Source organism: Python bivittatus, unplaced genomic scaffold, assembly GCF_059951505.1.
Source record: "Python bivittatus isolate LINGU-HERP-01145 unplaced genomic scaffold, Pbiv_v1 ctg000700_np1212, whole genome shotgun sequence".
NCBI classification, from domain to species: Eukaryota; Metazoa; Chordata; class Lepidosauria; order Squamata; family Pythonidae; genus Python; species Python bivittatus.
In genome coordinates this window covers 92,860,432-92,884,839 of record NW_028277098.1, presented here as the reverse complement: position 1 = coordinate 92,884,839, position 24,408 = coordinate 92,860,432, and the positions used below count along the sequence as shown (strand labels likewise).

At 40.5% G+C, this 24,408-nt stretch overlaps 2 protein-coding genes across 3 annotated transcripts in view; one reads left to right on the top strand and one right to left on the bottom strand.

Annotated features, from left to right (window-relative positions):
* The window catches only part of CTSZ (cathepsin Z), a 15,349-nt gene extending 12,751 nt beyond the window's left edge, over positions 1–2,598 (top strand). The window contains exon 7 of the transcript XR_015798614.1: positions 2,460–2,598. The gene's annotated coding sequence lies outside the window, so the exon portion shown is untranslated. The remainder of the gene's footprint in view (positions 1–2,459) is intronic.
* NELFCD (negative elongation factor complex member C/D) lies at positions 2,589–24,408 on the bottom strand. 2 transcript variants are annotated; one of them, XM_088154586.1, is made up of 15 exons: positions 24,302–24,408; positions 20,974–21,086; positions 20,604–20,713; positions 20,044–20,153; positions 18,805–18,912; positions 17,885–18,037; positions 16,413–16,543; positions 15,035–15,200; positions 13,306–13,440; positions 12,000–12,139; positions 10,865–10,979; positions 7,447–7,542; positions 6,077–6,217; positions 3,902–4,031; positions 2,589–2,727 (listed from the first exon to the last, which is right to left on the bottom strand). In XM_088154586.1, the coding sequence occupies exons 1-15, from the start codon at positions 24,365–24,367 to the stop codon at positions 2,693–2,695; spliced, it is 1,749 nt and encodes a 582-aa protein (XP_088010712.1). In that variant the 5' UTR covers positions 24,368–24,408; the 3' UTR covers positions 2,589–2,692. The 2 variants fall into 2 exon arrangements, with proteins under 2 accessions (XP_088010712.1, XP_088010713.1); XM_088154587.1 differs by having other exon boundaries at positions 20,974–21,083; positions 24,302–24,402.

Below are 24,408 nucleotides of genomic sequence, written 5' to 3'. Positions count from 1 at the left end.
CTTAACCACACCACCAAACTGGCTCTGTAATTTTTACTGGGTGTTGATCTCTTTGTGATGATTTGCTGCAAACAGCTTTGGGTAATAGGAGATACGGATATATAAATCTGCTTCCTCATTCCTGTTTGAACAAGAATTTGAGCCACCCTAAGTGGAGGAACCAAAACTGCATTTGCTGTAATGTGCACTTTGCTCAACTTAAAAGCAGTCTAAGGATTCAAGTTGGGCATACCAGCGGAGAAACCTGTGGCTTGCAACACCAATGGCCTCTGTGCTGTAGTACACTTCTTCACTGAGACCATTTGGTGCTGGACTAATCCTTATCTGGCTCGTCTCATCAAAAACTGCAAGCAGAAGCTTCAGTGGCAAGCCTAACTCTCATTTGGCCGCTAGCAGCACTCTGAAAACCTAGCAGTTGTCTTCGTGAGATGACAGGGGTTGCTTTTCCTCCTCTTCTTCCTGAACTTTGGAAACTCTTAACTGGGCTTCTTGCAGGTACTTTTCCAAGGAAGGCTGAGCTACTGCTGAACTCTGCTTATGCAGAAACACCACTGGATTATTGCAAAACTAATGCTTCCTAGTTTTGTGATCCAGCAAAATCCATACCCACCATCAATCTGCAGTGTCAGGTTCCTTGCAGTGAGGATTACATGACTAAATTTTGGATGTGTTTGGCCAACATGCCAACCTGTGGTTTACTCAATCATGGTTTACTAAATTAATTTTCTGGATTTGCAGAATACATTGAATTATAGACTAACTACACTTAGGTTCATATGATACTAAGAGCAACAAACTAGCCAACCACATTTTATTGTAGCATACTGTGCAAATCCAGTCTTTGCCGGGAAACTAGCAGACCTCAATTCATGGCTAATAGAAGCCTTCTTGGAATACATGTGGGCATGTTGTGCCAACAGTTTTCTTGTCGCATGTTTGTTAGGTAGTAAACACGTAAGAATCTTGCATGAGTTCTCTCTCCTGGAGAGGTCATGAAGAGCTGGCCCTAACCTGATGGCACATACTCAAACACTTAAGATCTTGCCTTCAGAGAAGCATCTCCCCCTCACAGTCTGGGTTCACATACTGCACTTAGCCATAAGATGGTATATTTGGTTCTGGATTGGTGTATGCAATAAACATTTGTTTATCCAATGAATTGTGGGTAAGCAGTAAAGTGTTCCAAGTCAGTGAACTTTTGTGGATGTGCATCCAAGTTTTAATACTCAGTATTGACATGAAATAGCAACTTGGGTTTTGTGACTCGGGCCAGTAAATGCAAATGTGTTAATGGTTGTAGTTTCTAAAAGTCAGCAATGTTCGTGCCCCCCAGTTAATTGATTCTTTTTAAAAATGCCAGAAGCCAGATGAGATTGTTAAATCTCACAGGATGGTGCTGTTTTGATTTGCCATTGTGCTAAATCACAGTTAACAAAACCATGATTTATTGAAAAAAACATATTGTTGAACTTGCAAAACACACATCATAAGCTATGGCTCATAAGCCATATTGGATAGATTCACAAAACCCAGTAAACTCAGTTAACATTATAGTTCAACATTTTGTGTAAACCCAGCCAATATATGAGGAAGATTTATGTCTATTTTTCTACCCACTTATTAAAAACTATACCAGTACAGCATCTTTTCAGTATTTTTCCCCAGTGTCATTGTTTGCCTCGCAAATTGAGACAGTGAAGAATACATTCAACAAGTGCAACACTTTTTACCCAAAAGAAAATTTATTAAAAATTACAAGCTGTCATACTTCTCACTCATCTGACATGCAGCAAGAAGGCAGGCCTGAAAAGTTATACATTACTGTATATGCTTCTATGCATTTAGAGAAATGTAACAGTAGATATATATATTTCTCTCAAAGTAATGAAACTTACTGATAATGGTTAATATTTTAATATTTTCTCCTAAAAGAACCCAAAATACCTGTATTTCTTTGCTAAGGTCTGCAAACATAAACATTTGTGATGCACAAATGATTTTCTTTTTTAAAAGGATTCAGAACTGGAATGCAACAGTCACTAAGCATAGTGCAGTTTCTCAGCAATCATCCATGATGGTTGATTTACAAGCTACAATATTATCATAGAGCCATCATAAAGAGACTTATCCAGCTTGGGGTCTGCCAAAGGATGGGAAATGTAGTCCCACCACATCTAAGGGTGTCCAGGTTGGAGACGGTTCACGTAAGGGTATTTTCAGATAGGGCAGATCTGACACATACTTTCGCCAGAAATTTATAGGATTGTCAAGAATCAAGCAGGTATGAGAAATTAATGCACTGCTTTTCCAGTCTACAGAACTGACTGGAACACAGAGAGCAGAGAGAATTCATAACACAGTGTCAGCTCTACTTACTAGAAGTAACCAGTTGTATACTAAAACAATGAATTTCTCAAGAAACCATCTCTAAGAATATCATTGCTATCATATTTCGCTAGGTCATATACTTGGAGCAGGCAACCTCCACCATCCTTTCTGCTCTTCTTCAAGAGGACCAAGGTTTGAAGTATTGACAAGTCATGGCAGTGACTGCTTTCTACATAAATAAAATTGACCGGTGTGAGCTCCTACTTAACCTGAAACCGATCAGCAAACCATTTCAGTTTTCTTTGTGCAGCACGAGAGGGGCCTGATCACCAGTGGCTTCAGGATTTGGAATTTCTTCCCTAGTTCAGCTGACCATGATGAAATTCGATTTACAGTGAGCTTTAAAGAAAACGAAAGAAAGACAGGTTGGTTTAGGGTAGAATGTATGTGCATAAACCTTGTTGACTCAAATGGAAAACAGGGTCTGACTGTATGAATTCTTTAATGCTTTAATACATTCTTATAAAATATTCTCCAGTTCTCCACAGCCACATACACATATCCCAGAGTCTGCTGAATGGGTGGCTATAATAAATTTAATGAAATAAATAAATAAATCTCCACAGCACTTTTACAATTGTTTACGCTACAAAAGTTAATCTTTTAAGATGTCACTTGATTGTTCCAACTCCTGAATTTTAGTGATCTGCACATCTATAGCTTAGACCAGTGTTCCTTAAACTTTTTTCTCTTAGGAACCTTTCCCACTTTTAAAAATTATAGAGGACCCCAAGAGATCTTTTGTTTGTATGGGTTATATTTGTCAATATTTACTCTATTAAAAATTTAAATTGACGAATTCACTGCTGCTACCACTTCTCACAATTGTTTGATGGGATTTTAGCACTGTAGGCTGGCAAATGATTTTGATTTCCAGGACCCGAGAGAGAATCTTGGGGGACCCCCAGGGGTTGTAGGACCATACTTTAAGAAAAACTTGCTTAGACTATAGACCAACACAGCTCTCCTCCTGCAAGCTTAGCCTTAATTCAACATGCTTGCAAGTCTTCAGGCGTGTCCACGGTCAAAAGTCAAGATGGAAGCCACGACAGTGTGATCATAGCTCCACCCCTTTTTAATGTGCACTGTGTGCAGAGCTTTGATTGCACCATATCATGGCACCCATCTTGGCCTTTTTCACTGTACCCTGCAGACACACATGTCTCATGCAGGTTTTCCTGCAGTCCAGCAAACACCCTGAAAAGATGAAATTGCTGCTACCTCAGAAATAGCTTACCCTTTCAGTTGAAAACAATTGAAGGGAAATTTTTCTCAGAAACTCTTGGGGTAGCTTCTTTGATATGTGGGTGCCTGCATGCACATAAACAGGTTGCCAACTTGAAATAAAAATCTTCTTCTTGTTCAGTCGTGTCCGACTCTTCGTGACCCCATGAACCATATTGCGCCAGGCCTTCCTGTCCTTCACTGCCTCCCTGAGTTTGCTCAGTTTCATGCTCACTGCTTCAGTGATGCTATCTAATGAAATAAAAATACTGTATAGGAAAGATTTTACCTATAAACTCGGTCACTGGGTCATGCTCGCCTTCCGTCTTAATTGTTCCTGCAATGCTGTCATTCTCCAGAATTGGAAGAAAAAGCTGCACAAAGTCAGAGGTATATGGAGGAGCGATCACGTCCAGTACCTATGAAATCAGAAAGCAGCAAAAGACTGTGGGCTTCATTGGGTTTTTTTGGGGGGGGGGAAGTAATTTTATTTTAAAACATTTAGAAAATAAATTGCTACACAAAAGAAAAAAATAAGAAAAGACATAGTGAATGGAGAATAAGATACCAGTAAACAAAATTTACAATTGTCATAAAATTTAAAATTCATTATTTCATTAAATAATTGAGTATATAAAACTAAACTCATTACATCTCTTGAGAAATAACTGCCAATCAGTACAAAACTCTAAACATTAATATTGATATTAATAGGTCCATTGGGAGAAGGAAGTGGTAAAACAGTGATGGTGGTAGAACTTCATACTTCATTTTTTTTGTATCTGTCTTCTCCCAGAGGGAAGCAGAACCCAGCTGGTTGTTGTTATGCCACAGGAAGATTGAGGGAACTGCAACTGTGATGCAGCTGATGGTGGTAGAACTTCATACTTCATTTTTTGTATCTGTCTTCTCCCAGAGGGAAGCAGATTCCAGTTGGTTATTGTTATGCCACAGGAGGATTGAGGGAACTGCAGCTGTGATGCAGCTGCTAAAATGGTATGTGCTATTTTGGGACATGTTAACAGGAACATAGAGATCAGACTCATAAAGTAATGATCCCACTCTACTTTGCCTTGGTCAAGCCCCACGTGGAATACTCTGTTCATGTCTAGGTACTGTATTCTAAAAAAGGCACTGACAAACTGGAGCAAGTTTAGAGGAAGCCAACAAGATGGTAAGAGGACTGAAAATAAGTCCTATGAGGAACACTTAAAAGAATGATCATGTTTAAGATTGAGGAGAGATATGATAGCAGTCTTCAGATATATGCAAGGTAGTCCTGTAGAGGAAGGAGTGTACTTCTTCATCATCCTGGAGGGCAGAACCAAAACCAAATGCCACAGGAGGATTGAGGGGAACTGAAACTGTCAGCAAGTAGATTCAGATTAGATATTAGGAGGAATTTCTTGCAAGAGGTATCAGCGAATGGAATAGGTTCCCTTAAGAAGTGGTCTCTTCCCCTTCACTGGAGGTCTTTAAACAGAGGCTGGGTAGTCTGTCTGAAATGCTTTAGGAGATCCTGCACCACAAAGAGGGTTGGGCTATAAGACCTCAGAGGTCTCTTCCAACTCTTAAAATTCGATGACCTGTAATTGTAGTATTTACACACCCAACAAGCATCAGCATTGCCCATCATTCCACCAAATTATAACTGAAAAAATAACTGAAGGAAAAATATTTATCCAATATTTGAGCTATTCCCAACCTGGGCCTGTTCAAATTATATCTGATATTAATTAAAAATTGGGCATCATTTGTCAAATTATCCTAAGTGATCAACAGACATATATCTTCCACTTACTCATCTTTGCAAACTCCCAAGATTTGTATAACTGCATTGTCAAAGTAAGGGCCTAACTATTTCTCTGTATTAAATATTTTAGAATCTAATGTGATCAACAGATTCTATCCCCTTTATATACAGGATCTATTTGTTTACTTGTATAAAAAGCAAAACTGCTCAATCGTCCCACCATTTAGAAATGGAACTATTACAGGTACATACAGAACATTTCCCCAGAAGTATTTTAACTATTAGAGGAGACTTACCTTCCTATAACAAATTACAGTGAAGAGTTTGGTCTTGAAACATGGGGATTCTTAGAACCCTTCTTGTGGTACCATTTTGAACCTGTTTTCTTCCCATCACCATGCTACTCTTTTAACAATTATGTTTGACTGCCATTTTTCTTTTTATTTAGATGTCAAGTAACACTTTTATTTTCCTAGGCTTTTAAATACTTTGTATACATTTATATTTGGACTTTTGTTTTCTATTGTCTTAATCCAAGCCAAGTCACTTTGAAGACATGTAATCAGGAATCTGATTATACAATTTTAAATAATTGTGTAACCAAGTAACCATTTTATAGTTTTTAAGCTTACTGGCCGAAATGATCACTGCCAATTGATCCACCTGAATAACATTTTAAAACTCTAGCTATCCAAACAAACATTCACTGACCTCAGTCACAAAGTATCTGATCAGAGATATATCCGTATCCAACTTCTCCAGACATTTCCGGATATAGCTCACCACTGGGAGGACATATCCACGACTCAACAAGTGAACCATTCTGTCCAGAAGAGTCTTCTTAAGCTCCAACTGAAAGAACAGAAGGCCGCAGAATATTTGAAGTTCGAGGTATCCTACGTCCATGAAGTTGTGTAGCAATTTCCATTGTTGTTTAAGAAAATATTATTCAAGTGCAATTTCTGGCATGCTTACAACAGCAGAGATGAAAGATAATCCATCAAGGAGAACTACCTCCTAGAATGTATTTTCTTGGCCCCATAAAAAAATAGTTTTCTCCTCTGTTTATGGCATGGGTGGAAAAAATATACTCCACAGGGACAAAACGTTTGTGTTGTTTTTTGTGGATTTTTTTTTTACAGAGGCATTTTGGGGTTTTAAGAGGTAACATAAACCTTGCAGAACCACTGCACCCCTTTAACAATCGTACCCATTCTTGGTTGAGGGATGAAATTTGGGCCATGAAAACACGCAAATGAAATCGTCATCCTCACCACCACATATTTTGGCTCAACCTATTCTGATGACTTTCTTCTTCGATATGTTTCTTTCCACCATTAAAAAAAAAAGATTCAGTGTTTTTTATTTTATCTGTAGAGGGAGCAAGAAAAAAATCTGGGTCAGAGTGCCCTCTATTGATGAAAGAAATAGCTGCAGCTTTTCCACAACATGGAAAAATAAAGTAAAAGAACAGAAAAAAAGAGTTCCCATTCTGAATCCTGACCCTTTACAATTTTGACTAAGGTTTTTTAAACACTATGCAAAGAAGGGCATGACCAGCAAACTCAGTTGAATACCCCTGGACCTTGGAAATATAAGTTATAGAGTTTCCTCCTGAAGCATCTTCAGTATTTAACTGGAACTGTGGACAATACTCAGGGATACATCTTCCCTTGTCAATATTTAAGAACAAAGAGAGCCAATTACACTAATTACAGACTTCCAAGTAAGGTTGGACCTCACCATTCATTTTTTACATTAAATAAAAATAATTCTTATAGATCATGTTAGGTTCTGAAAATGGATATTTCAAGAGTATTCTTAGGAAATGTTTAACTCTTGGAGGATTCTGTAGTAATGGATTTCTACACTGGGGAGAGGGTTGGGCTACATGTTCTCCAAGTTCCCTTTTGACTCTAACATTCTATGAACCTAAGGATTTCCAGCCCTTTCATGTTCTCGTGAATTCTAATTTTACAAGCAGGCAAGATACTTCAGCTACTTCATAAAATAATCAGCTTCAGGATGCACCATGAAAAGTCTCAACAGTCAAGAATCCCAAATTCTTGAGTTTTCTTCACCTGCTCCATGACATCAAGCTGAGAGTGCTCAGTCTCAAAGAGCTTGACAAGAAGCTGCAAGACTAGAGGATGAAGCAGTTGGTGGCATGTACTGATCTGGAAAGCAAAAAGCAAAATGTAAGATTTGCACAAGCTTGATTATGAGACAACTGTTATGAGACACAAACCTTAACATGCAGAATACTTATTAAGAACTCTTGAATTTTTAAAATATAGAATACATATGATTGCCACTCAACCCAGAGTTAGAAATTTTACCAATCAAGCTGGATGACTACCAAGGATTCATGTTTCTGGCATACAGTGGGGCAAAAAAGTATTTAGTCAGCCACCAATTGTGCAAGTTCTCCCACTTAAAAAGATGAGAGAGGCCTGTAATTTTCATCATAAGTATACCTCAACTATGAGAGACAAAATGGGAAAAAAAATCCAGAAAATCACATTGTCTGATTTTTAAAGAATTTATTTGCAAATCATGGTGGAAAATAAGTATTTGGTCAATATCAAAAGTTCATCTCAATACTTTGTTATATATCCTTTGTTGGCAATGACAGACGTCAAACGTTTTCTGTAAGTCGTCACAAGGTTTTCACACACTGTTGCTGGTATTTTGGCCCATTCCTCCATGCAGATCTCCTCTAGAGCACTGATGTTTTGGGGCTGTCGCTGGGCAACACGGACTTTCAACTCCCTCCAAAGGTTTTCCATGGGGTTGAGATCTGGAGACTGGCTAGGCCACTCCAGGACCTTGAAATGCTTCTTACGAAACCACTCCTTTGTTGCCCAGGCGGTGTGTTTGGGATCACTGTCATGCTGAAAGACCCAGCCACGTTTCATCTTCAATGACCTTGCTGATGGAAGGAGGTGTTCACTCAAAATCTCACGATACATGGCCCCATTCATTCTTTCCCTTACACGGATCAGTCGTCCTGGTCCCTTTGCAGAAAAACAGCCCCAAAGCATGATGTTTCCACCCCCATGCTTCACAATAGGTATGGTGTTCTTTGGATGCAACTCAGCATTCTCTCTCCTCCAAACACGACGAGTTGAGTTTAGACCAAAACTTTCTACTTTGGTTTCATCTGACCATATGACATTCTCCCAATCCTCTTCTGGATCATCCAAATGCTCTCTAGCAAACTTCAGACAGGCCCGGACATGTACTGGCTTAAGCAGGGGGACACGTCTGGCACTGCAGGATCTGAGTCCCTGGCGGCATAGTGTGTTACTGATGGTAGCCTTTGTTACTTTGGTCCCAGCTCTCTGCAGGTCATTCACTAGGTCCCCCTGTGTGGTTCTGGGATTTTTGCTCACCGTTCTTGTGATCATTTTGACCCCACAGGGTGAGATCTTGCATGGAGCCCCAGATCGAGGGAGATTATCAGTGGTCTTGTATGTCTTCCATTTTCTAATTATTGCTCCCACAGTTGATTTCTTCACACCAAGCTGCTTGCCTATTGCAGATTCAGTCTTCCCAGCCTGGTGCAGGTCTACAATTTTGTTTCTGGTGTCCTTCGACAGCTCTTTGGTCTTGGCCATAGTGGAGTTTGGAGTGTGACTGTTTGAGGTTGTGGACAGGTGTCTTTTATACTGATAACAAGGTCAAACAGGTGCCATTACTACAGGTAACAAGTGGAGGACAGAGGAGCCTCTTAAAGAAGTAGTTACAGGTCTGTGAGAGCCAGACATCTTGCTTGTTTGTAGGTGACCAAATACTTATTTTCCACCATGATTTGCAAATAAATTCTTTAAAAATCAGACAATGTGATTTTCTGGATTTTTTTCCCCCATTTTGTCTCTCATAGTTGAGGTATACCTATGATGAAAATTACAGGCCTCTTTCATCTTTTTAAGTGGGAGAACTTGCACAATTGGTGGCTGACTAAATACTTTTTTGCCCCACTATATACTAAAGGTTTGGTCCTTAAACAAATCAGACTTATTGCCACAGAATGAGACTCCGGAATGGATTAGCATATTCCAGTCTACAAGTCAGAAAAATCTTTCGCAAAGGGCTCCTTGTATAAAAACAGTTATCCATGAATTAAAAAGGTGGAGTGAACGAGAATGAATCTATCTCACCTTCTTCCATAATGTGAAACCTGACTGCTTATAGGTTTTTAAAAAAGAACCTAGAGTGGCTTTCAAAGGTATGAATAAAACTCTTGCACTCTGACATTTCCTCCAAAAACAGCCTGCAAACTGAAATCCTTCATTGAACAAAAATGGAAATTATTTAACACGCAGGGAATATTTGCCACTTCTACTTCTTTGTCTTTTGCCCCATCTATTTTTAGGACCGTGATCTGAAAAAGGTTTCATTTCTCTTTGACAGCTTCATATTTCTGTGCCCAGATATGGCATTAGTCATTTCAGAACTGTTTGCACTGGGTGGAAGCAGTAATATTCGTATATTTCTTAGCTCTCCTTAACTGCATGCTTCAAATGTGTTTGTGATGGCTGGCAAGAAAGAAAAAACTTGGCACAGAAAGGAAGCAATGTAAATAACTTGCTTAAAAGGATCTCTGCTTCCTATATGGTATCTTTTCAATTAAAGATCTTAGCACTCTTACATATCTTAATCAGGGTTATGCATATTCCACCATTCTGAATAAGTACCATAGAAGAAATCTGGCATCCCCAAATACCCACTTTCATTAAGGAAAAAAAAAGCAAAATTATACAAGTTTCTAGTCTTTATTGCCAACAAAAAATAAAAACATACACATAATGGTTGGGAAACTTTCAAATCCAGAGCTTAAAAAATAGAGCTTCATCATTTGGCACAACTCTTTACCCTTCCCTGGGATGAGAAGAAACAGAACCATTTACACAAGTTGACACACTTGGCCTTTTTGGTGCCAACTCACTTTTTTAGAAGTATATTTCTCTAAGAAATCTGTTAACGAGAAAACAAAACAACCTTCTGAATTTTAAGTATTTGTATGCTATGACTCCTGGCAGTTTACAACAAAAAATGGAAGCCCCAAACATAAAGCAATACATAAACAGTATTTACTGATTGATGGATTTAAACAATTTATATAGCCTCCCATCTCACAGCTGTAACTCTGAGTGATACACAGAGGATTAAAACCAAAATACCAGGAATGTAACATACAAAACAAAGCACCCAAAATGCAGTACTGATCCAAAATATTAGTAATGATAACAGTATGACATACGCTTAGGGTCAATGAAGAACAAAGCAATCCATCAACAGGGCTGGTTTAACCTCCCAGCCTCACCACTAAGGGGAGCATCCATCTCTTCTATGCCTTATGAAGTGCCAAGAAGATTGTGGCTATCCGGATCCCTGGGGGGACACCGTTCTGTAGGGCAGCAAGGAATCACGGCAAGCATATATAAAATATAAAGCCAGGCTGACTTGTCACTTAGCGGAGCTCAAAAACCTCACCTCATCCAACAGTGCCAAATGCACTGGAGTGTGATCTGTCTGAAGCTGGAAATATCGGGGTTCTGACACAGTCCAGTCGACCCATTTTAATACCCCCATGGCTACAACTGGAAATCTAAGGAGAGCAGGAAGGAGAGTGAGCATGCCGAATTGAGGCAAATACCCCCAGCATCTATGCCATCACCTTTAATCTACTATTCCCTGGATACTGTCAGAACAAAGATGACTTCCCCATTAAGCAATTCCCCAAAAAGAGAGAAAATTTCCCAGGCAGTAAATCAGACATATTTGCAGAGAAAACGATTGCCTATAAAAGAAGCCACTTCCTTGATTCACATAATATGCTGGGATAAAATGTGTTTAGGTTGTGGCTGTCTGTGTTGGGTGAATCCGGGTAACTGGATTTCAGCAAGTTTCAAGAGGTCTATAGCCTAGAGGTGGGAAAAAGAGGGGAGGGCTAAGAGGCTGGCCCCTCCCCCTCCCCCTTAAATTTTAAAACTGTCTTTAGCAGGCCAGATAAACTTCCAATTACATTTTTGGATTGGTCACAGGCTTACTGAGTTAAGCAAGGGTTGGCATGCTGTGCAAAAACAGCCTTTAAAGACCAGCCACAAAAAGATGAAACAGGGCCAGGACATTTTTCACCTGTTAGCAGGAAATGTCTCCATTGTGGGGCATTATGGGAAATTTAAATGGTGGCCAAGATTAGTCACTTCTTATTGCCCAAGATACTCCCAGAGTAGAGTTTTTAGTGGCCAAACATATAATGTTTCCCAGGATCTAATTTAGAGCTGGTCAAAGATTCACAAGGCAGGGCTTGACTACTTGTGTCCTTCCCCAGCACTTTCAAGAAATAATCCAGTTGCACACTCAATTTTCTCAATTTTCTTCCACAAAACTGAGGATCAGAAACTTGCCCTCTTTATTATTTTCTTCTATTGCAAACTCAGATCAACGAAACTCTGAAACAGTTACCCAGATAACCCTGCAGATTTCTCAGGCTTGCTCTCCACAAACACAGATTTAAAATAATTTAATTTTAAGCAGAACTTAAACTGCACACTTCCTTAATATTCTGTTTAATGCAACATTTGCATTTCTAAGCAAAGAAACCATGATCTCAGGTGAGGCTTACCTGATGCACTGGTAAAGGGTACTCAGCTCTGCGACAAGCTCTGAAGCGCCTTTATTCTCATTGCAGCAAAGATTGTGAACTGTTTCAACTGCTTTTGAAGTTGACTTGAGCTCATCTTTATTGATGCTCACCCTCTTGTTCTGAGAAGCATTGAAGTAAGGTGTGGGAGACAAAAAGAATCATCAGTCTTTCCTGCTGAAACCTGGAGCTGGGCAAAGAACTCTGTTTAGTGAATCTTTCTTAAAAATATACATTTCTGAGTCTTCTACTCATTAGGTTAACTCACTGGATACTATGCAAAGGTATTCCCAGCATGACTATCATGGTAAATGGCAATTAGAAGGTGCTGGTAAAACAGAAGTGTAACTTTGAGGAGTTAGAAATATATTTAAATTATTGGCAAGCAGTTGCCTGAATATTCTGACCAGCAGAAAAACAGCATCAGCCTCCGAGTATGGCACAACCTGCTGGGAAGACCCATTCTGCAAAGGTGCAGCGCAAATACACAGCAAATTTGGAGATGGAAGGATAAGATCAGAAAGGAACAGCTCATGGGCCCCAGAAAGAATTTGATGTGCATAAATAGCATGATCTAAAAGTTTAAAATGGTTAAACATATTAATCTATTTATTGGACTACCTATGGTTTTCTAGCTCAAATAGAGCTACCTAGATTTCATTTCAATATGAGGAAAACCCTTCTGATAGTAGAATGTGTACAATATTGAAATAGTCTGTCTAGGGAGATTGTGGATTCTCCATCTGGAGGTTCTGAAGAAGAGGATGGACGGCCAGCTCTCATGGATGGTTTAACTAGTTTTCCTGCACATTGTCGAGGGTTAGACTAGATGACCCTCGTGGTCCCTTTCAATGACATAATTCTATGAAATTCCTTGCACAGATACAAATACACCTCTAAACAAGGATGCAGAACCTGTAGAACTAATGAGGCTAAGATACAGTTTCCAACAGTCCTAATGGTGAATGGCAGGAACTGTGGTTTAGCAAATCTGGGGAGTGGGGGTGGAGGAGGGCATTCCTGCTGAAGTCCCAAATATCCATCATTATCACCCACCATTCACCGTGTTTCCCATTTGTAGAAAAAGAGCAAGGAAGGCATATTTGAAAAGAGAAAGAATTAAGATCACTTTTGGTTAAAGAACATACGTCATACATATGTTATTTCTGCAAACATGGAAGCCAAGCATACGGTTTTATTCTAAACGATGCAAGCACATAAAATAACCTAAATATTATCCTGTTCTAATGCACCAATTTATTTCATCATCCACCCATCCCAAGTTTACCTTTTTCCATGTTTCCACCACACTAGCTGCATAGGCCAAAATGTGGATATATTTGTGCTTGTGGTCTTGATTGATTTTTGCTCCTGGCTTAAACAGTGACAGCATAAAGAGATCTAAAAAAGCAGGAACTCTAATCTGCAGGGAAATTAAACAAAAAACATAACACTGGCTTACGGAAAACCAGATTTTAAGAAATAAGCATTGACTGCATCTCAAAATACTTTTATTTCCAAGGAAGTGAATGTTGTAAGTAAGATTAGGTATCATGTTTAGATTATGGTTTTAATCATAAATTTACAATATTATTCCTTCATTAAAAATGCATAAAGTCAAATCAAATGAACCCCCACCCCCCAAAAAAATCACTGGGCATCTGTCAGTACATGAAGGCCAAGATAATATGAAGACTGAATACATATATACACACTTTGCTGGATTACCACAATCTAGAGCAGTGTTTCTCAACCTTGGCAGCTTTCAGGTATGTGCATTTCAACTCCCAGAATTCTGGGAGTTGAAGTCCTCACATCTGAACGCTGCCAGGGTTGAGAAACACCGATCTAGAGCTTTCTTTTTTACATCACAGGACATGTTCCAACATCTTTTTGAAAAAATGAACACTCAAGGTTACCTAGGATAATCTTAGATAAATCACTGCCTGTAGAGGTGTCCGAAGAGTGTGGTCCAAAATGTCAAGATGATGCTATCTTTTTTTTTTAATGTGCATCTTGACTTTTTGGACCACACCCTCTGGCCATCCTTGCTGCCTGCTAATCTCATTTCTTTCTCTGCCCCATGGAATGAAAGTATTAGCCTATTTGAGCTAATAAGCCTGAGACAGTTCAGACAACACTTTAAGTATATTCACACACATATTTTCAGGTTATTATTATTTGGGGATCACTGTCAGTTCCCCTTTCTCCCTTCTAAGGGCTATGTAGGTGCTAATTCCAGTTCTGGAATTTATTATTTTTGTATTGTTGTGGTTACTCCACATTATTTTTGGATATAAAGACAGGAAGTGATTGCAACAGCTGCTCAAAGCATCCAAGGGACAAGAGGAATAAAGTGCCCTACAGAACATGGTAACATTACCATGTTACAAAACAAGATGAAGATAAATGTTGGTTCCCCCTTGAAGGCAACAAGGGCTCCTCTTCAGGAACGCTGACTTATCTAAGAGGAAGTCCCATAAAGTAAGTCCCAATAGATGAGTATAGGATTGAACTCTTCGATATCTACAATGGAGGGAGAAAGGTCCTGCTCAAATCCAGTGGGGAGAGGCTGCCTTTGGACACACAGATTCTACACACGTATGCCATAATGGGACATCAATATATGAAGGGAGAAGGCCGGAAGAGGCATAATAAACTGGATGGCCAGCGCTGTCAGACGGTCAGGGTCCCTTTGAGGCAATGGGCTGGACCAAGGAAAGAAAATCACCCTCTCTAGCCCTGGCACAACAGGGCAGATTTGCACTTCTGGGATACATCTGTAGATTTCATCTTGCACCTTGGATGCTTCCAGCATCAGAAATAAAGATGACCCATACATCTCCTCTGATTTTAATTCCTTTGACTACAGCTACAATTCTCATTCCTTAGATTCTTCTCCGTACTACCCAGCAGAAAAAGTAACTAAACTCAAGAATAATCATACATTTTGAAACTGCTACTGAACCAAGGTCTAAAGAAATCTAGGCTTTTTCCTAAGGGAAGCTGCTACTAACCAGTTCTACAGGAGGAGGATCCATGCTTGTGAACATCTTGAAGAGGACTGTGATGTCTGCTGGGTTCAGAGCTCCTTTTGACAGCATGGCGCCAAGGGCTTGGCAGGCACGGGGATAGGAAGCTGCAGTACCCAACGCCAGGGTGATCTGACTGGCATCATGGCCTCTTCAGCAGATCAAGCAAGAACAAAAGAGATAGCGCAAGCTTGTTTTAGGAAAGTTTCAGAAGGGGTGACAGACCACCAATAATAGTGGAGACCGTCTGAGCAATCTCCTAAGAATGTTTGGCGTGTTAGTGAGACCCAAACAGAATCAATTATGTGGACAAAACAGCAGAGGACATTCAGTTTCTCACATTAGGTTTGGACTCACAACTGTTATTAAATAGACCAGATTTATGCAGTATGTAATCTGTGTTCATTTGTTCATTTGTCTGACCATCCATCCATCCATCCATCCATCCATCCATCCATCCATCCTTCACCCAGTCTCAATCTAAGATACTGGGTAATATGACATTTAAATTCTGTAGAAATGAATAGATGATTGCCTGCAATTTCCTTACAAAGGCCCCAAAGTCTGCAGAAACTGAATGGTTTTCAGACCCCTTTGTAATGTCCTAAGAAAAGGAGACAGGCGGACCTCTCAAGGGCTGCGGATTTCATAATGGAGGAGATCACTATTGAGGTTTGCCTTCTGGCCCACATCCCTCTTACCTCCTATGGGCGAGATCTTAAGCAGATTCTCTCTAGATCAGAGTTTCTCAACCTTGGTAACTTTAAGATGTGTGGACTTCAACTCCCAGAATTCTCCAGCCAGTATGCTGGGTGGGGAGTTCTGGGAGTTGAACATACATCTTAAAGTTGCCACGGTTGAGAAACACTGTTCTAGATATCTGGACAAGATGGGCAGAATCACATTTAGGAAAGACAATTTAGAACAAGCAGGTCTTATCCGAAAGTTTTAGATGCATACTTTTACACCTTAACGATAATATGGAAGGAAGGAAGGATCTAGAACTAAGAAAAAGCTCTACAAATCTGTATTTCTAAATTGGCAATTCTAACATAAGTTGTATACTTAATACTCTGCCAGCTATGCGGGTGTCCATGGGTGCACAAGTGATGTTGTCTTGAAAGTACATAATCTGTGACATTTGCCATATTGATGACATGGTGCACCTGGTGTTGTTTTGATGGCATGGTGTCTTCTACTGGACACCTTGACTAACTGTAAGTTTTTTAAGCGAAGTTCAATTTGGGGATCATGCTTAGAAATGAATCAGGCTTCCTTTTCTATGGGCTAGAATTATCCTGAGGCATGCAACCTAGGGGAGCCATAAATTAAATTTGGAAAAAGAAATGAAGCAAGATCTTACTTCTCATGAGCAAATCGCTGAACTTCTTGAGCAATTCTGCGCACAGCAGAGCCACCTTGTTCTTCTTGTGCTAACATGGACATTATAGCTTGAGCAAAAAGATACGTGTGCTCACCGTGGCACACCATTTTCTGCGAATACATTGTCACAGATTATCAGCTTATTCAGAAACATGAATGTGTCCAACATTAAGGGCTAATTATATTTTTCAGTCTATAGAAAGACACGTAAACACCACAAAACAGTTCAGCAGTTCATTTAAAACAACATTCCATTTAAATTCCTTTCAGCTATGAGTACTGAAAAGTTGGCTTTGTTTCCAGCCAGTTTGAGGTGGGAACCCATAAAAGCTTTAACATAAGCCCTTGAATAGTGCACATAGTTTTTAAAAAAGGAAGTTAACCAAACATCCCTCCCCCCAACCCAGGAAAAAAACCCTGAAAATCTAGGTTCTACCCAGAGAATGGACCCACTGCCCTACCCATCATTCCACTCACCCTGCACCCAATAATAATTGCCACCAAAGACTGACTGTCTTTGATTTAAGTAGTCAAATAAAAACAAAAAGACAAAAATATTCCTTTAGACAAAAGCACTGTTTGGAGTTACACAGCCCTCTTTCTTCCCTGTGTCCAAAGCTTTGAAGGAAACAGTTTACATGTCCCTCTGCTGGAATTCAGGACAGTGTACAACTGATACCTAGCTGCTGCCTTCAAATACAAAGTCCAACATGAATGATGACACCAACATCTCCTCTTCTTCTTTGTTCTCCACTGAAGAACAAATACTGCAATAGAGGAGGTGGCAGGTAACACAGCATATCCTGAAAAAGCTCAGCTTCTGAGAAATTTCTCCTTTGCCTCATGGGAAACTTGGAGGTGGAACAAGCTGCAGGAAGAGCATGGGCACCCACCAACATGAGGAACAATGACTGTTGCTTGATAGAAAATTACAAACCCTACTTTGAAGCTAAATCAAATGCTCCATTCTTATGATGTCCACAGTTCCAGTAACTGGTTGAAGATCTATGTCCCTATGCCATTAAAAAAAAAAAAATGCTAGGATTCTGCGAGAACTTGATGGAATTCCATGAGAGATTAGGAGCAAAAAAAAAAAAAAAAGAACCAACCAATTTTCTATCACTAGAGCTTTGCCTTTTGATCAGGGGTTCCAATATATATTTTTTAGAAAAAAATACTTATTTATTGATTGAGAAGATTTATCTGCATAATAGCTGCAGCACCTGAAAAAGTATGAAAACCTCTGCCCTGTGTAATACAAAACTTAGTAGAGTGTTTGTGCGTGAGAATATCAAGCATAAGAAGAGAAAAGTAGTTATGGTACCACAGGATACAGACCTAGCTAGGGGTATAGAATGTTACCATTCCCCTGCACTTTTTCCACAGCAAATATTTTTGGGAACAATTTCTTAAAAAAAAAAAAAAAAAAAGGAGACAAGGGTGCAAACTTACAGCAAATTCTGGTAGATTCTTCTCCAGATTTTCTTCTCCACCATCTAAGATAGTAGCTAGAGAGGTCCGCAGCACACGAGAAAAGACTTCCAACTGCTGGCAGGCTGTTGATACACTGGTGATCTCCCCTTGGTATCCAGCATCAGAGATAAGCTGCAACGAACCAGAGAATTAGCAACTGAGACAGTAGCAGCCTTGTAATCACATTCATCACTACAGCAAATACCATTTTATTTAATTCAATATGTAGACTAGGACTGGAGGGGAAATGAGACTATTTTAGCACTTAGGGGATGGAAATCAAGAAATAAACACTTTAAAATTCTATAGGAAGGAAGAGGAAGAGGAAGAGGAAGAGGGGGGGGAGGAGGAGGGGGGGAGGAGGAGATAAAGACACACTCAAGTTGAGTATGAGTCAGTCCATGCAGTTTTCTTAGGAGAAGTGATTTGCCACTGCTTTCATTTGGGGATTTTTAAAAAAATTCCCAGTCTAGCCTATGGGACCTGGAATTCCCAGATGATCTCCCATCTAAGTACTAACCAGGCTGAACCCTGCTTAACTTCAGCCACAGTTGGCTAGTTGCTGCCACCTACTGAGGTCATCTTTCAAAGCAAATATTATATATAGGAAACTAGAAATAGTTTGGACTTTAAGAATTTCTCCAAACTTTAGATATATGGATGAGCGTGTGCAAAACTCCTTGCAGCATGGCAATAGAGAAGTTCCTGTTCCTCATGGCAATCTTGTATGCATTTTATGTGATCATAAACATGGTAATATGATGCCCAAAAGAGCAATGTCCAACTGTACTCTTAACATGTTAGCTTCCCCAATCTACCTACATTCTACTTACAAATTTGCTCATGAAAACAGGAGAGACTTGATAAGCTTTCTAGTTGAATGAAAGAACTATATTTACTTTGACAGTAAAGTTCAGCATAAGGCAGTCTGGATGAGCTTCAGCCAGCTTGTAGAAGAGGTCTCGCCACGTTGTGTGTGCTATCATTTGCTCAAGCCATGCTGGAGTCTGCCAAAAACCAGAGCAACAGACTGATATGGGCTGAGTGGTCAGAAAATCAAGCTGTGCCTTTAAAACAGCTTTAAAAGGGTCAAAAGAAAAACACAGAGTTGACTCAAGTGCTTACTCTCTCAAGAACTCTACTACTCACTTCACAGATTACTTACAAACCCATCTATGGCTACATCTGGTGACACACAGCCATGTCTCGTCAAGACTAAGCATATGCAATCACACAATATACTAAGCTCGTGAATTTTAAGCCTGGTTACTCTTCCGATGGCTTAGTACATATGATGTCACTTGCCCTCCCAAGGATGCCTATGATTCAGCATACTCAACCCACTTGATGAGTATGTGGTTCAAAGTATTGTGCAAAGCCCAACCATGGATTACTTCAGAAAGCAGATTAAACATGTGGTCTGAAGATACCTTGCATGTAAAAAAAAGAAGCAGATAATATGCAAAGGCAATGTGTGTATCTTTTCTATAAGTAACCAGATTAATAAGGTATTGAATACAACAGCTTCCAAGGTTTGCCCGCCCACAGAAGGAGGCTGAAGTCCTTCTTGTCAATTGTATGCAAATGCACAATTAATGTCCACATGGGAAAAACAGAGAAAGCAACCTAGAGCTGCTCAATTTATCATCACTCCTGCTAATCTCTGCAGGGGAAGGACGAGTTATTCTTTTGGGGGGGGGCTCTGCTTGCCTTGAAAGAGGTGGTGCTATATAGGCTCACTGTCAGTTTTACCCCCCAGGCAGGAATGAATCACTTTGAGCAGCCTAGAAGACATCCAGGAATCAGAGGTCAGTATATTTAATTTTATTTCTGCGGTTTTACTTTTTTGCTACTTAAAGCTCATCCCAGTTTGCTTCTTTGTATTTTTAGCTGCTATTTTTAATTTATATTTGAAGAATGAATTTAAAATGTTTTCTCAGCCATCCTGGAAAAACCTCTGTTTTGAAAGATAGAATAACAGTTAAAAAATAATGAGGACTATGTCCTGACAACAATTCATGCTTGAAGCCCCCTCTCAAACACAGTGAAAGTTTCTGAGTTTCCCATGAAATTCCCCTCTGAACTTGAGAGAAATTGTGCTGTTATCCCTCTTAGCAGAATCGAGCTCTCCAAGTTACCTCTCCTTCCTCTGTAAAAATGGAATCTGCTTTACGTGGATCAAAGTGTTTAATCAGCAAACTTTTTAAGTGGTTTTCCACGGTTTCCTGGACGTGAATAGGTTCAACGCCTGCAATAAGAGATATTCACTACAGATAACGTCAGACAGTAAATCCTTAAACATTCCCATAATAATCTTTGGTGCAAAAGAGCACACTCCTTTTATGAAATTTAACTTGGGGGGCAACTTCAGACAGAAAATGTTGACTTTACAAGTAATTTGATTCAGCATCACTGATTCTAACCTGATGCCTGTAGCAGCATGTTCAAATGTTAGGAACTCAGTTATATGTTAAAGCACAGACAATTTTGAACCATAGATATATGCACTCACTAAGCGCAACAGGACTCAAAGAACAGACAAATATTTCTAAAGGGTCTGAGAAGGAAATAATATTGAAAACAGACACACTGGTCTCATGTTTTATCGTTTGAGACAAGCCACATCTGGTTGGTTTGTATCTTTCGGCTATGGGTCTTAGTAAAAAAAGATGCAGCCCCAAAGTCAGTGAGAAATTACCTGTTTGAATAAGCCACTCAGCCAAAAGATTTACTGTCTGAGCCACGGCGGTGTAATTCTCCGATAAGAGCTGAATCACGTTCTCTGGAGAACCACCCGCTTGGAAGTACCTGTGAAAGGAGGCAGAGATCCTCATTTAAGAAATTCCTAGAGCAGTGTTTCTCAACCTTGGCAGTTTTAAGACATGTGGACTTCAACTCCCAGAAATCCCCAGCCAGCATGACTGGCTGGGAATTCTGGGAGTTGAAGTCCACACATCTTAAAGTTACCAAGGTTGAGAAACAATGTCCTAGAGAATCAGGGGTATCAGATCACAATCAACCCACAATCCCCCTTTCCAACCACAATGTTCGAATCAACTTGCACTCACCGCTTTAAAGTATTAAAAATGGAGGGCTCCATGATATAATCTCGGGTGGAAAATTTGTGAAGGCATTCCTGCTGGACTTCGGCATCATCTTCCCCTCCATATTCATCATCCTGCTGTTTGAAAGAGTTAAAACTGCCAGTGTTGTTTTCTCCACCACCTCAGATTTCTTTTGTGTGGCAACAGACAGCAACATTACCCTAAGCATGGAATGACTTCATGGCTTGGGGTTCTATAGTCTTAAGGAAAGAAGTTAACTACAGCTTCATTTCTACATCTAAGGGTGAAGATACCTCAAGTTATGGTAGATGAGGGCAACCTTTAGTCTCTGAACACTTTGGCACTTCCCACACTTCCTGCTGTCTAGGCTGCTGAATTTGGGTGGGGGGACTTGAAAAGCCCAACCTTCTCATTCACGCAACATGTTCTGCTCATTCTGTGCCACAGCAATCTCAGAGTTAAAGTTAAATGCAGATCCTGCCCACCAAAGGTTGCCCATCCCCATTCTTTGGTGAGATTGTAAGAGGTCAAAGTGGCCAAAACAGTACATCCAAACCTAACCTTGTACCCTGTTCAGTGTTTGCTTAGGACTGTCCATTCTGACCCTTTGAGTGGATTCGGATTTAAGTGAATTTGCACAGTACCAAAATCTGAAATTACTGTCTTTTCTGAAATGCCAAATTCATTATAGATGTTTTCCAGGCTGCTTTCAGAGAACCACATCACATTGCAGCAGTACAGCCAAAATAAGGCCCACCTACAATGATTCATTGGGCCCCCAGGCAGGAATTGTTATTGAAAGTCTGGAATGTTTTAAAATGTTTTTCTGTGGGTAAAAAAAAAAAAGCCAACTCTGGTGATTATGTGGTTGCCCTGAAGTAGGTTTTTTTTTGGTCAATAAAAGTAGTTTGCTATTCTTTTAATTTCCCAGTCCAGTCAATGGTGCTGGAATTTCCTAGTGGTCTCCCATTCAACCAGGTCTGTCCTGCTTTGCTTTTTCCAAGATCAACCAAGGTTAGTCTCATGCTGCCAATTGCTGTGACACATTCTTAGGAGACAAGCACTAAGAACCTTCTCCTCAGGAGCTGACTTTGGACACCCCACATCCGTTTGGCTCTGCTATTATTCCTAAAAGACCACATGAGGAGGAGAGACCTCTTCTGGCTTCGGTGAAAAGGAGGTGCTTTCATGTGAGAAAAGAGGCCTTGCTAATAGCTCTGCAGACTAAATGAACCAGCCTGGCAGGCTTAAGATAACACTACCCCTTATATTTTCAAGGAGATACTATTTTAAATTGTTTTTCTTTTCATTTCAGTTTTGCATCTGGCTACAAATGCACACCAATGATTACCGAGTGTTTCATGGGTGCTTTAAATCTGCATAAACAAGATCTTGAGCACTGATTGATTGATTGAAAGTTGGGTGGCATGCAAGTTTAATAAATTATTATTGTTGTCGTTATTATGTGCCATCAAGTTGTTGTCAACTCTTAGCAACCACATAGATAGATAGATTTTGAGCATACCACTCCTGAAAGTTTGGGCTATACATTTCTACCTTACACCACTGTTTTTAAAGCTTTTTCATCCTCCTTCCCTCAGCATACTGGTTAAAACAAAACCTCTTACATAAACAATAGTGCATTTTAGTTCTTTTTATTTCAAGGGAACAATACTTCTAGTATCAATGACAGGTAGTCCTTGTTTAGCAACCACAATTGGGACTGGCAACTCGGTCATTACACAAAGCGGTTGCTAAGTGAAAAATCACATGACTGTGACTGTATGATTTTACACAGGACAACGCGTACTGGCTGACTGTAATGGCAAACATGTGACTGAGAGAGAGATGCTGCGAAAGTCATAACTGAGGACATTGGTCAGAAGTCACTTTTTCAGCACCATCGTAATTGCAAACAGTCCCTAAATGAGATTGTCGCTAAGCAAGGACCACCTGTAGTGATTCCTAAAACAGACTAAGGTGAACATGATTCTGCATCCATAAAGCATCTTCTCTCACACTTACAAAGTAGGTAGAGAAAACTGACTTTCTGGATCTGTGTTTCTCAACCTTGGCAACTTTAAGATGGTTGGACTTCAACTCCCAGAATTCCCCAGCCACCATTAAAGTTGCCAAGTTGAGAAACACTGTTCTGATGATCCACAGCACTGGACGTTTCTGATTCTGACCTGTCTTTTAGCATACAGCTAATCTTTTCTGTACCCAACACACAACTAAGGAAGAAACTCAACAGCAGCAACAGGGGAACATTTTATATTTCCCGCTTAGCTAGTCAAGGACAGGCCTAGCTGGCGATGAGGATGATGATATTAAATTTATATGCCGCCCTACTCCCAGCAATTCTGGGCAGTTTACAAATTGTTAAAAACATTAAAACTAGAAAGCAAAACTAAACCGAAAAGAGCACAGACGGCAGAGATAACAAACCCAGGTGGGAACAAAGTCAAAGAAGGAAAGTGGGCTTTAATCATTTTGCCAAAGGCCTGGCGGGCAAAGAATACTTCGATGGGAGGCCACCAGGAAACCCTACGTCCGCTGATCAGATGGGGAAGCCGAGGGCACCTCCCTGGTATCCGCTTACAGCAGCTCCTCTTCTTCCCCGCAGGACTGGAAGAAATGGGAATCGTGTCTGCTTCGAGGCTTCCTTTATTTTATGTATGTATTTATTTAATACATTTAGGCCACCCATCTCACTGACCACTCTTAGGTGGTGTGCAACCAGCAGTGAAAACAATGTCACAGCTGTTAGAGAAAACCTTAAAAATATAACTAAAAGCAAGACTGAGGGAGGGGAACATCCATGGAAGCACAAGCAGGATCCACAGGGGATCCCCCAGGCTGCTGGAGAAGCCACTTTCCTTTCGTAAGCCCTCCTCATTGCCTTCGCTTCTCTCTCTCAGGGCAATACTCTATGCCAGTGCTTCTGAACCGTGGCTGCTTGAGGATGTGTGGACTTCAACTCCCAGAATTCCCCAGCCAGCAAGGCTGGCTGGGGAATTCTGGGAGTTGAAGTCCACACATCCTCAAGCAGCCACGGTTCAGAAACACTGCTATATCCAAAAGGCACATTTTGTTGCAAGAAATATATGCGTGCAACAAAATGTGCCTTCTGCATATTGCAAATGCACACGCATCTATAGTGCGCGTGCTGGCTGGCGGCGGGGTGTGATAAAGTCCGCAGCGGGCGGGAGGCCAAGCGCGGAGAAAGGCACCGGACCCCCGCCGCCGCCCCTCCCGCGGCGGCTTTCCGGGGGACGCGGCGCCCGAGGGGCTTCCCTTCGCCCCTCTCGCCCGGGCCGCGCTTGCTCACCGCTCCTCCGTCGGCGTCGTCGCCCCACTCCGCCGCGCTGCCCCCGAAGTAGTCGGGCTCCTCCATCGGCTCGGCTCCCGCCGCGGCTGCAGCCCAGGTAGCGGCGC

Coding starts and splice junctions, on each gene's coding strand:
- NELFCD (XM_088154586.1), bottom strand. CDS start 24,367: ATGGAGGAGCCCGACTACTTCGGGGGCAGCGCGGCGGAGTGGGGCGAC. Junction 20,154..20,603: donor TGAGTGGCTTATTCAAACAG/GTAATTTCTCAC, acceptor CTCTTATTGCAG/GCGTTGAACCTATTCACGTC. Junction 12,140..13,305: donor TGGTGGAAACATGGAAAAAG/GTAAACTTGGGA, acceptor AATGCTTCTCAG/AACAAGAGGGTGAGCATCAA.